Source organism: Strix uralensis, chromosome 3 (genome assembly GCF_047716275.1).
Source record: "Strix uralensis isolate ZFMK-TIS-50842 chromosome 3, bStrUra1, whole genome shotgun sequence".
Taxonomy (NCBI): Eukaryota; Metazoa; Chordata; class Aves; order Strigiformes; family Strigidae; genus Strix; species Strix uralensis.
This window is the reverse complement of record NC_133974.1, coordinates 75,919,294-75,932,631: the sequence shown is the minus strand read 5'-3', so window position 1 is coordinate 75,932,631 and position 13,338 is coordinate 75,919,294. Positions and strand designations below refer to the sequence as shown.

The following is a 13,338-nucleotide window of genomic DNA, read 5'->3' as shown; positions in this document are numbered from 1 at the left end:
AAGTATTGTTTGGGAAAGTCTGTGTGATTAAAAACTATTCCCCCGCTAACATTGATGCCTCTTCAGAAGGATACATGAGTCATGGTGAAACCTGTGCCGTCACTTGGGATTAAATTCTTGATTGCAGTATTTATAATAAATCTCCAAATTCATTTATTGACCTTATGGGGAACGATCAACCATTTAAAATTTCACCTTGCAAGCTTGCCTTGTTTTTTTAAACAGATGCATTTCACTAGTACTTCTAAAGATTTGTGGTCTGATTTGAAGTATACTGAAGACAATAGGATTTTTTTGGTTTCTAATTCTGTTGATTATCGTGTTTGAAGTTCAGCTCCATGGTCTTTCAGTACGACTGTGTTCTGCCACAAGAATTAAACTGCAGTCATTAAAAGCAAATGGAGTGGCAGGTATTGTCAAGAGTTGCAGTGGTTCACTTCCCCCTGATACTAAAAGGAAGGGAAAGTCAGGAAGCATAACTTCTTCCCAGTATGCAAAGATATAGCAATTTTTCCGTGCCAGAAAAACAAATTGCTGCTTGTTCCCTCTTGGGAGCCAAAAAATTTCAAGAACTCTGGCAAACGTTCAAAACCTTCAGATTTTCCCCGGGAACTCCCACTTTGCTGTTGTATTGCCAGTTTATAATTCTGCAGATGCTGGGAATAAAAATTCTGGATTTACCGAAGATGAACTGAAATGTGTTTTGAATGCAAGGCTTGTCCTGTGGCTTGAATTGAGGAATAATGTTCTGACCAGTTTTCATTTGAAATTGTAGTGGATGATCTTGTTTGGTTTTTGTTCCTACTTAAAAAAACCCCACCCAAAACCTGGAGAAAATTAAGACAAATTTTCTGTTTGCTCTATCATTTATTTTGTTTGGTCTGTCAAGTTAATTCTGATGTGAACAGATTGTAACTTTTTATTTTCAGCCTAAAGAACGAGGTTCCACACGAGTACATGCCTTAAATAATGTCAACAGAGTACTGCAAGTCTTGCATCAGAACAACGTGAGCATGTTTTTCCACAACTTTTTGATAGATTCTTTAATTTATTCCTGTGTGTAAATAAGTTCAAAATGCAGATAATAAAGATTTTTGGTACCTAAGATGAGAATTCAGCAAGATGGGTAAACTGTTCTCAGTTTTCCTTATCTGATCTAGAATTTCAGTGTCTGGCAATTTTGTGAAATCTTAAAATGCTAACTTAATGGTGTTAACTAAACTGTGTTTTGTTGAAATGTGTTCAACTCCTAAAACAACAGTGACTTGAAGCTCTGCTGTGCATAGCTCATGAACCTGGCAGGAGAAAAACCTAATTTCCAGTGATGATGCATAACTTGTGCAAAAATCTTTAAGGGTATGACAGGTTTTGTGTATCTTTTTTGTGTCCTGCTCTCAAAATCCAGGAGGATGTTACTACCATCGGCATCTGTCGGCTCTGTACTGAGTGTCCGGTACTGAGTGTTTCTAATTTGGATCTTTGGTAAACTGATTAGAAGAACAAACCAACCCCAATCCTTTTTTAAGAAAAATAAGAATAATTGGTTCATTTTGATAAAAGTGATTTTATTTTCCCCTGAAAAACAATTCCTGATAAGCGTATTCTCTATAGTTAAATTCCTATTTGCGAATGTCAGGGCACTAAAGTAACTTAATAAGAACATTCTGGCAATAAAGTATATCTGATGCAAAAAGATACTGACCTATTTATGTAAACTGCTGATTGAAGAGTGATACAAACATGCTGTGTAATACTGCAGTTTCCCCTCTGTGTTGGTGGACTAGTGTCATATTTCTAGGAAGTAGCCAAAATTTGGTGGTGGGTTGTTTGTTGTTTTTTATTTTGAGGTACTGTAAATATTGATTAACTTTTTCTAAGTAATCAGTCTTTCCAGCTTGAAATTAGTTTATGAAGATAATAAACAAAATAATACTGAATTACAATAATTAATTCTTCCTTACGCTGGCATGATCAGAGTTTGTAGAAGTGGTGTTATCTGAAGGTTGTTAAGGTCATGTATATGATTTATACACGCTACTTCATTAGAAAGCGTGTGTGTGTTAAGATGGAAGGGAAAACGCATCCACTGAGAAGCAGTTGTGGTCTGTTGTCTGAGAGTTTGTGGGCAATAAAATATTCATAATGTGAAATAACTTATAAAAGTGTTTAAATGTATTGCAAGGATCAGACAAACCTAGGGTGTAGATGTTCAAATGATTCTGTGAACCTCATCCATCTAATGGGCAGAATGGTTCTAAGTAATGAATTTCAACCTTTTTGATTTGTGAACCAAGTTTTTAAAAATAATAATTAAAAAAAAATCCACTGGAGATCATTCCATATAGCTAATAACAGTCTACTGTCAGCTTTCTTTTATTGGTTTTCTTCCCAGTAGTCTACTCACCATCCTAGTGGACTGCTGACTGCATCCTGCAAAGCATTGTTTTAGTTCAGAATCATTAAAATACAAAAATGGACATGTGGAGTATTTTTCTCTTATGTATGGTGTAGATAGCAAGAGGAATGCATTATTATTATTACTACTATTGATGTGTGATTAAAAAAAAGTGAAGCTTTTTTGTTACCCATTCTCAGGAGTGTTTTTCTTCTATTACAGGTGAAAAAAGCTCTTGCAATGTAATTGTTTTATTTTTGTGTCCTTGATCTTTAGTCTTGCTTTCTGGTCCTTGTGTTCTAGAATGCTTTCCAGTACCTTGTTTAATGATCCACACTGGTGATTCTTTTGGCCTGTTTCTGTCTAACTTAGTTATCTTAAAATACATGCCTGGTATTTGCAAAGAATATTGCTGTAAAATTCTGCCAGCTGCTGTAAAAATTGGGAGAGGACAATCCACAAGCCTCCTTAGTACTTGGAAGTGCAATTTGTGGTTCCATGTTAATCTTGCAATACAGTTTTGATTTGTTTCTCCTAACCAAGAGAGCTATGGGGAACTGAGAATTTTCAAGATGATACCTGAAAGCAGTGAGGTTATAAGTCCATTTTTCAGAATTTGAACCTATTAGTGATTGTGTGATATGAGGAAAAATATTCATGGAACACCATATATTCTTATATATCAGCAATATCTTCTAAAACAAAATGAAACTTTGTTCTTGTTTATTCGGTCAATGTGGGCTGTGTCCACTGAGAGCCAGAGCATGGGCTTGGTTACTGTCCTGTCATTGTCCATATTGCTTAATTGCTAGCCAGCTCCTTGGTGCAGGTGGTGTCTCTATGACCAGTTCTGATCCCAAGCAATGCCTACATATAGTTCTTAGTGTAAGCTGGGAGGTGTTTCTGGTAGGCACTCAAGATAACACTGTTTTGGAGCAGGGATGAGAGGGAGAAAAACGCTTCCCCATCAAGGTGAAATGCACTGTGCCACTCGCCCCTGGGCTGGAGGATGCTCCTGGCTCAGGTTATTTACAAGAATGAAGCCCCACCATCTGCCCTGTGTGGGAGTACATTGCAGCATTTGCTATATCTGTACATAAACCCAGGGAGGTATCTGCCTCATCTGCCATAGGCAGCTCTTCCTAGCCCAATTTCCATAGGTATGGTGGTGACTAATACAGTGTGCTGCCACTGGTTCCCTCCAAAAGGTGGTTTAGAGTTAGTGTCATTTTCTCTGCGTTGACTGAATGGAGGCTTGATGCCCCAGTTCAGTTCAGACTCTAAAGCAGCACTGAGCAAGTATCTGGTAGTGTGCTCTAAGCTTTGCAGCTTCTGAGGGCTGAACACTTGATGCAGGAGTGGGTAGCCTCTCCTGCCCGCTTGCTTACTAAAGTAATCTCCTTGATTCTGTCTGTGTTTTTATCTCTTTAATGATCTCAATTAGACCATTGCTGAGTCTTTGTGGGGTTCTATGCATATAGGAAACTTTAAAATTTTCTTTTTCCCTTGAACTTTTGGTTTCCTTGTATAAACTTGTCCCACTTAGATGCTAGTTCATGCAAAGGACAAACCTATTCTTGATTATGGGGTTTTCATGGTTCTGTAATAGCTGAGTGTGTCTAAGAGCAGGACTGCTTCAGTTTTTTTTTCTTTAACATTGGATCCTTCATATTGGCATTTCTATTGGTCAGTTTTAACTGCTGTTATGTATCAGTATATTAGAGGAGAGGATGAAACTCTTCCAGTGGAGTATCTTCTTTGGTGCCATCTTTTGTCATGTTGTTTAAGCACTTGTTATCACAAATTCAGATGGTACTTTGTCATCTTGGGTTCTCTCTCTCTAACTACTTTTTAATTTAGAGCACTTGATAATATGTGGCTCGACAGCCAGGAATATGGGGTGGGGTTGTGACTTGAAGCTGTAATAACAGCATTTAATATAGCATTGATCCAACCTCTCTAGGTGGAGTTGGTGAATATTGGAGGAACTGACATTGTTGATGGAAATCACAAGCTGACGCTGGGTCTGCTGTGGAGTATTATCTTGCACTGGCAGGTGAGAGGCTGCTGCAAAATCTCTTTGTTTTAAGGAAATGTGTGCACTGATCTACTGGGATTCTCACAAACCTTCCTGGGGTTTTGGTGGCGGAAAATACTGCTTCTATTTTGAGATGGTAAATAAAGGCAGGCCAGTGTTTGGTTTCTGATATCTGTCTATTGGCTGCCTCCCCAACACGTGTGCTCTGTTGTACTCAGCCTCTCAGTTTAGTTCCTGCTGGTGTTAATTGCAGAGAGGCTTTTCAGGCAGAAGCATTGTATTGATATTTCTTTCTCAAGGCTTTTATGCATTTCAGTTAGCAGGTAGTTTTTTTACTATCTAGGTGGCTGTGTTGGGCTTGCATCTTATATACTGCTCTGCAGGTTTGTTTCTCATTCTCGTACATTGAATTGATCCTGGTTTATCCAGGTACCTGGGAATTCACTTGGAGGCACTTTGGCAGATGCTTATGCATAGTACTCAAATAGCAAACTACTTTTGTTGTCTGAGCAGATACTGTTGTCTTGCAGAAAACCTGTGCAAGATGTATTTTTTGGGTTTGCTTACTGGTGGAACTGCAGCATGAGGCAGTGAGAAATATTATATCCCACGCTTAGTGTAGGCAGCACTGAGGAGAGGGGGAGGATCATAATGTAAGAGTAATGTGTCATTATTATATGAAGCATTACTGGGTCATGTAATCAGTAGAGTGCAAAGATGGCCTGAAGACTCCTATTCACAAGTTTCATGTGAGGAGTTAGTTTGATTCATAGCTTTTCATGGGAAAGACACTTTCCTGATTTGTGAAATAGCTTGGTTCAAAGGTTTTGTAAGCAGGAAAAGTGGAGAATATGTCTGTAAGGGGTAGTTGCTGCTGTCTTGCAGGTGAAGGATGTCATGAAGAACATCATGTCGGATTTGCAGCAGACCAACAGTGAGAAGATCCTGCTGAGCTGGGTTCGTCAGTCTACACGACCTTACAGTCAAGTCAATGTTCTGAACTTCACCACAAGCTGGGCAGATGGACTCGCCTTTAATGCTATCATCCACAGACACAAGTAAGTAGCAAACAGCTTATCTTAGACCTAGTGAAGTAAGCAGCTTTTCTCCCATGTCTTCATGCTTGAGCAGCTTCTAGCTTGTTTTGGTGATTCATTGTTGGATTTTTTTTGTTGTTTTTGTGGTAACAATAACAGTGGAGGGGGGTATTGCCAGGGCCTTGCAAACGGTGGAGCCGAGACAGCAGTGTAACTCTTAGTTCCTGCACATGCATGCATACTTGCTAATTGAAGTAGATTTACATCCTACTTAATATGCATTATACAGCAAACATGCTGAACAGGTCTCTGCAGGGGGAGTTGACCACCTCCTTCCCCTGTATTTCCTTCCTCTTGCCCTCCCTCCTCTGCAAAAGGAAACTTACCTTCAGTCAGAATTTGCCATATCTTTTTAATAGGAAGATACAGAAGCTTCAAAATGAAGGAATAAGACTCTGTAGCTTTTCTTAGTTTTTGAATGTGTGTTGTTTGAAAGACAATGTATGCAGTTCTTTCAGGAGAACTGTTGAGCAGAAGAATCAAAGGGTAATAGGATACTTCAGATATCTGTAGAGAATTCATTAGTTTGCTCATTATACTTTATAAGGAACAGTGTTAAAGCTTCTTTGCACAGATCTTTTGTGTTCTTTCTGATTTTTGGAGAACTCTTTGTTAGTTTAAAGAAATCATCATTACAGACTACTATGAAACTTGCATACCTTTTTTTACTTTATTAAAAATTTTTCTTTGAGTTCTACTTCTGGGAAATCCATTCTAAACCAGCATACCTTAAATGAAGTCAGCTCATTGCTTTGCAAGGGCTGACTGTTCTTAACCATAAATAACTGTTTTAACATGGTAATGGTATGATAATTTCTAGAACTTAACCAGACTTCCTGGCCACCAGGTATCTGGCACAGCAAATGCTTTACAAACACCCAGAATATTTGTACCCAGCAGATACGATATGTTCGCAAAAGCATATATTCACTTTGAGCCTGCTGTTCTCTGTTCTAAAGTGCCTGTTTGGCCTGTGCTGACTGAAGTGACAGGCTCTGTCACAGGCTCACTGGATTCTGGACAGGTCTGCCCTGACACACCTATGTGCTGTGTAGACCAGAGTTGGCTTGTGTTCAGCCTGCATGGATGTGTGGGGAGTGCCTGCTGCACCACATGGAGGGCTCCTGAAAGTTTGGAAGGACTGTTCTGCAAAGGCAGAGCAATACTAGCAAAGGTCTCTCTGGAGGTTGTCAGAAATGTTATGAAGTCCCTTCTCAGGATGGTGTGAGCTGTACTAGTGGTCTTCATATGGGCATAATTGCCTGTAGTGGTGTAGCTCTGCTGCTAAATGTGTGAAGCTTTGTGATGGAGAGAGTGCCAGCTTTAGACACAAGTGAGATCTAGGTGACCTGAGAGAAGCAGGAGAAGTAGTAAAATTGGATTCAAGTTTGTTGTGCTTATGCATTGTGAGTATGTGCTTGGGCTTTGCGGGATCTGAAGTCTCTGAGCTCTACCTTTTCAGAACAATGTTAAGTAGCAAAAGCCCCTGCTGAAAACTTTAACTGGGTAACTGTGCTTTCCTCTGGCTTCCTAAAATTTCTCTGTTACCTGGCTCTGCTGATCTCTGAGCCTTTTATTCCCTTTTCCTGGGAACCTCACAGCTGCCAGCACGTCAGAATTCAGCTTTGCTGTCTCTGGGCATCTGTTCTTTAGCCAGGGATGCACAGTTTTTCCCAGATGTCTGAGAAGCCTTGAGCTGGGTTTAAATTCAGGTTGGTTTTGAAAGAGAAGTTTTAAAAGGCACTTGCAAGGAACAAAGGGATTGGGGCAGGTTGCAGAAGTGGTAGGACAACAAAGCTATTTAGCTTACCCAAACAGTACTGCTTCCCTGCCTAAGGGGATTTCAATATTGCTTTTTAAATTTCTCTTAATATGACACTTAATATAGGAGAGCTTTTGTGGATCCCATTAAGAGGTTTAGTAGCTTGCTTTACTCTTTGTGTATCTATCAACAATTGTTATCAGTGCTGCCTCTTGGCTATAATATCTAGTAACTTTGTAATACTTGCAGTACTTAATAAAATTATATGAGGTAATAGGATATTTAACATTTTACTGTGCTGGTCTCATTCATTTCCTACTATTAGCTTATGAAATGAATTCTGCTCTTTGGTAGAATTTTCTTGCTCATAAGTAAATATAAAATTTGTGTTACTATGGCAGTGTGCAGGTTGTGCATATACAATATACTTATTGTGTTGTTTTTTTCAAAGTGAGGGTCTGTGCTAAAGCTTTTTGTGAATCTGCGTGGTTGCCCTTGTTGCTTTTTGTGTGGAGGTACAATATTCCACTAGCTTCTGTCAGGATCTTTGGATATCTCTGTTCCCCGCTCACCCCACCTTCCTCTGGCTTTTTGCTTCTCGGAGCTTGCTGGCTTACGGCCTTCCTGTTTCACAATGTGTGTGACTTGACAGACGTTAAAAGGATACTCTCAGGTCAATTTACAACTGAATTAAGTATTAAAAGAGTTAAAGGCAAGCCCATCTCTTCCTCCCCAAGTTCTATAAAGCACAGTGTCAGTAGCAGTGTTTTAATGAGAAGCCACTATTACAGGGAAATGGAAAGTGTTTTAATGGCTCTGTGGTCCTACAGCTGTGCTGCTGCAGCACGAGGCTCATCATGCCCTGTCAGTGCAGGTACCGCTAGGAGGGGGCCCTGTTTGTCAACCCCTCCTTCCTGCTTTGTGCTCTGCTCTTTCCCCTTGAGACCTGCCGGTATGTTTTGGGTGCACAGCTGGACTGGAGATTTGGTTTAGTTAACGCAGATGTGAGATGAAGGCTGCTGGCACTGTAAATTCATCAGCTCCTTGGTCTGATTTGCACTGTGACTCTCCAGAACACTTGTTATGGGGTGGGTGTTTTTTGTAGGGTGTTGTTTTTTTAATGGAGGAAAAAGGTCATGGGACAGGGTGAACAAGTAGGGGTGGAGACCGCTGCTGCTTCTGGCTGTGGTGGTCTAGGGTGGTCACTGAGCCATATTACAAATTTGGAATGAGGTTCTTCAGGAACAGAGTGACTCTTGATTACCCAGCAGAGCCTGATGCAGAAAGCATGTAGTAACAGTAATGCTGTGAAAGAAACAGTTGAAGAAAACTGGTTCGGGACTAAATTTTAAACAGAGTTTATTTGCTTGTTAGTAGTATTTAATCTCCTGTTGCAGTCAATGAGTGTATGTATAGAATGGAAGGTGGATGTTGCTGTGGACATGCTGTCAGTTAATTGATTTGTGATTGCCAGATTCTTACTAATAAAAAGAAGGCATGTAATTGTATTTATGCATTTGTGCACTTACGCTTATATTTTGTATGTGTATGTTTATATTACTTAGGTAGCTACCTTCATATCTGTAACTTCATATTCTGCATAGTATGGAATTGTTTTCTTTTTCCTGTTTTGTCCTTACTTTTAGACCTGAGTTTTTCAGCTGGGATAAGGTTATAAAGATGTCCCCAGTTGAGAGACTGGAACATGCTTTCAGCATAGCCAAGAACCACTTGGGAATCGAGAAACTGTTGGATCCTGAAGGTGGGATATAGTTATTTTACTTGACTAGAAGCTTTTTTGAGCTCTCTTGAAAGAAATTTCTTCTATTGACTCTTACAATAAATACAAATTCCAGCAGTTTAGTGCAGTGATATTTTGTTTCAAGCCCTTAAATTTGGATTTAAAAGAATGTAATTTGTGGGGTTAAGGGTATGTCTGTGCATACCTATGCTTTAGCTTCTTGAATGTTAAGGTTCAGATTGACTTACCATTCAGAGACAGTACACAGAAGATGAAGTTGGTGCCCTGACTTTGTTTTACTTTTAAGTAGGAGTTCTACCGTAAGGGTCTGTGCTTTTCAGATGAAGTAGAGCTTTAAGTAGAATGGGATGGCTTAAGAGCTCATGATCTTTTGTTCTTTATATATATGCACTGAGTAGCAGTAGCTGTCAGTGCTGTATTTACTATGTAGGAATGCTTACCAGGAAACTTCTTTGGCTCCTTTTTAAAATCCTGATCTGTTGATCTGCTTTGAAGTGAACCTCCAGAGATTCATTCTGCAAGACAAGGTCTCGAACTTTGTAGATTCAAGCTCCACATTCTTTAACAAAAAAAAAAAAGTTAACTGAATGGGTAGCACTCAAACTAAGAGATAAGTGAACCTGAGTTGCTGAAACTCTCTTCCATATGAAAAGTAAGAAAATGAACTGACCAGTGCTGGGAGTGGGGGTAAAGCCTAAGCGGAGATGTTTATGCGGGATACTGTTTCCGAACTGTATTTCTGCTTGGGAGATGCTCCAGAATAATTTTCCCCAAACGGTTTTTATTCCTTAGTAACTTCAGGTTTGGGCTCTTACTTCAAAAAGATCATGTCTTTTAATGTGAATTCACTTCCAAATGTGGAAAACTTATTTTTTAAATTTTTTTTTTCTCCTTCATACTACTTACAACATATGTCAAACCTGGCCTTAAAGCTTACTAAAGCTAACTTAAAGCTTACTAAAGGCTAACGGAAGAAACTGTGTTTTATATTATATATAAAGTTTTATCTGTATTCTAAGTAATGATTTAGAAAAGCAGCTTCTTCATTTATTTTTCCCCATCTTTCATCTTTTTGATGCAGATGTTGCTGTACAGCTTCCAGACAAAAAGTCTATTATCATGTATTTGACCTCTTTGTTCGAGGTCCTTCCTAAGCAAGTCACCATGGAAGACATCCGGGAGGTGGAGACCCTTCCAAGGAGATACAAGCAGGAATGTGAGGATGGAGAGCTCAACATGCAGCAGGTGTGTTTGTCATCAGTCGGTCAGGCTTTTCTTGAGTTCTAATTTTAGCTGATCTTCAGGCTTGTCAGTTATCTCTGGAACATACCTTCTATCTTGAGCGACGCAACTGGGAAAATGAAAAAGCATAGCATCTTCTTTGTGACTGACTTGACTTGTTCTGTCTTACTTTTTCTTCTTTTCTGATTCATGTAGAAAATCCTGTATGTTGAGGTATAAAGTTCCATCTGTGTTATACTACTTCTTCATTTGTCTTGGCAAGCTGGAGAGAGTAGCCCAAAATCCTTAACTGAATTTGCTGCAGGACTTCTGGTGGTGGTGGTAGTGACGAGTTTTTGTTTGGGTGTGATATCCACTGTTAAATGAGCAAAAGTTATTTTTTCTATCCAGGTTCTTTATTTTGAAATGAAAGCTCATGAGTGGTGACTGTGGCCCTTCTCATTAAAATGCACTCAATGATTACTTTTAACATTTTATGAAGGATTAAAAAGGACCTTAGTTGTTCTATTTTTAGTATCATTTGGGAAGGCATCTTCTGTGCACTTCTAAGACATCACTTTTCTCTTGGCTGCCTAGGCTGTAGCACTTGAAGAGGAACAGGGCAGTTCTAGAGCAGAGACTCCCAGCACGGTGACAGAGGTGGATATGGACTTGGATAGCTACCAAGTTGCTCTGGAAGAAGTTCTTACGTGGTTGCTGTCAGCCGAGGATGCATTTCGGGAACAGGAGGAAATATCTGCTGATGTTGAAGAAGTCAAAGAACAATTTTCCACCCATGAAGTAAGCTTCTCTTGAGAACTTGTATGTTGGGTCTTGGGTGTGTTTTTGTGTGTGTGTGCAAGCTGCAGAGCTGCTATTTCCTAGTCCTTATACAAAACCTGCCATTCTGTTTCTTTTGTCTTTCTTTTCCTAAATTAAAAGCACCTCTAACTGAATGTGGTGGTGTGTGTTTGTTTTTTTTATTGACAAATAATAGCTTCTTGAAGATGAAATAGATCTTTTTAGGCGAACTTGCAGTGGAACATGCTTTGAAACTGTAAATTTTGTTTTTTATCAGCTTTCAGTGGCTGCCTCACTGGTGTCTATAATACAAAGACAGTCTGATCCAGGCTGATTTGTGCTTCTCTGTGGCCAGCTACTAAAAAGCCTGGTCAGCCTTATGTCACTTGCTGTTAAGTGAGGGCAATGCTGAAACTGATAATCATGTCAATTTAATTCAGTGGCCTCTGTCATGATTAGCATAGTTTATTTTGGAAACATGTGTTGTTGCTTGAAAGTTATTGTTGTTTGCAGATTATTTTGTTTTGGATCTGTTCCAAATCTGAACTAATGTCATAATGTTGCTAAAAGTTTCAAGTGTCATGTTAGATGTTTTGGTTTTCTCTTGTGGCAGCTTACTGTATACAGCTGAATTTAAAATCTGAATGCTGATCAGTATGAAGAGTATTTTTTTTTTCCTTGTGCTACACTTTTAAAGCCATGAACCAAAGGAAGAGGTGTTCTGGATTTATAATAAACATGTAAATTTTTAATGTTATTAACTGGTAGGGTTCTCCTTCCTTTCCTACGAAATGTTTCAAATCTTGTTTTATGTTCTGTTTGCAATGGGTAAGCTTATTTTATTTTCTTGGGGCATTTGTTCAAAGACTGTCTTCTTACAAACGGCTTCCTCTGAGGTGGTCAGCTTTTTTCCTCAATTAGCTCTGTTTTACTAGCTCCAGAATTTTCGTAGCTCATGGAGAATCTTCTATCGTAGAGAGGAACAAGTCTGCCATGCTTGTGTGTTTGATGGTGGCAGATCATTCTGCAGTACTGTTTCACACATGACAATTTATTAGGACACTTACAAATTAATAAACTCCTGTAGGAGCTCACAGATCATGGTGACACACCTGGTTGTACTATTTCCAGGGTTTTATGATGGAACTGACTGCACACCAAAGCAGTGTGGGCAGTGTTCTGCAGGCTGGAAACCAACTGGTGGCCCAGGGAAACCTGTCGCCCGAAGAGGAGTTCGAGATCCAGGAGCAAATGCTGCTGCTGAACTCTCGCTGGGAGGAGCTCAGGGTGGAGAGCATGGACAGGCAGTCCCGGTGAGTCATGCCACACAACCTCTCCTAGAGCTGCAGGACCCACCTCTGGTGCTTACTGCGTCTTGATTTGCATCCATTTGTAAGGTTTTTTCAGAATTAACTCTTCAGTTTGTGACATGAAATCCACCTTCTTCATACTTTAGAAGGTGAAACAAAGTAAATGAATATAACTGAGTGGTTTTATTCTTATATAGAAGTGTTTTGTGACTTGTTATGTAAATGTGCCAGACTAAATATGTAGTACCTACACGCAGTAGTTACATAAATGTGTTTTTAATATTGTTTCAGTAGTTTAAGTTCCTCAATAAAGCATACAGTAGACATGGTTAGCTATGTGTGTTTACACAATTAAAAAGCACTTAGAAGAATTTTTTCCAGCCTGTGGGTTATCAGGTTGAGCTGTGCATCGAGAGAAACTGCATTTTGTTGCAACTCTCAGCAGAGGCTCTATTAGCAAATCCTTTTTGCAAGAAACAATCCCTGATACAAATTGCATAATTCACTAACTTTTTTTTTTATTGAGAAAGAAACAAGGATACTTAGCTGTGTTCCTTAGCTTAATGGTGAAAACTGCTCACTGGTTTATGAATGGCCTTGCTTCTTTCCTATAGGAACTAGAACTTAGTCTCTTTCACTGGGAAAACTGTTTCTGAAATAACTGCCTGTGGTTCTTCTTGCAGCCTGCATGACATGCTGATGGAGCTCCAGAAGCAGCAGTTGCAGCAGCTGTCCGACTGGCTGACGGTTACAGAAGAACGCATTCAGAAGATGGAATCTCAGCTCTTAGCAGATGATTTGGAGTCCCTTCAAAAACAGCTGGAAGAACATAAAGTAAAACTTTTTCTCTGTTATGTAATACATATGTGAGAAGTATTTGAAAGATGTGTACATTGGTAGGTTCCTTGGCTGAGAAACTTGATTGTGTGAGAAGTCATGTATGGCTGTACAC

General features: G+C 39.4%; 1 protein-coding gene across 6 annotated transcripts in view; it reads left to right on the top strand.

The window, feature by feature from the left end:
• Positions 1–13,338, top strand: part of UTRN (utrophin) — a 387,351-nt gene that overhangs the window by 72,968 nt on the left and 301,045 nt on the right. For all 6 annotated transcript variants that reach the window (XM_074862944.1, XM_074862945.1, XM_074862943.1 and 3 more), the window contains 8 exons: positions 930–1,007; positions 4,359–4,451; positions 5,319–5,491; positions 8,939–9,054; positions 10,136–10,299; positions 10,873–11,076; positions 12,208–12,389; positions 13,070–13,220. In XM_074862944.1, the coding sequence (XP_074719045.1) occupies positions 930–1,007; positions 4,359–4,451; positions 5,319–5,491; positions 8,939–9,054; positions 10,136–10,299; positions 10,873–11,076; positions 12,208–12,389; positions 13,070–13,220 (1,161 nt within the window). The remainder of the gene's footprint in view (positions 1–929; positions 1,008–4,358; positions 4,452–5,318; positions 5,492–8,938; positions 9,055–10,135; positions 10,300–10,872; positions 11,077–12,207; positions 12,390–13,069; positions 13,221–13,338) is intronic.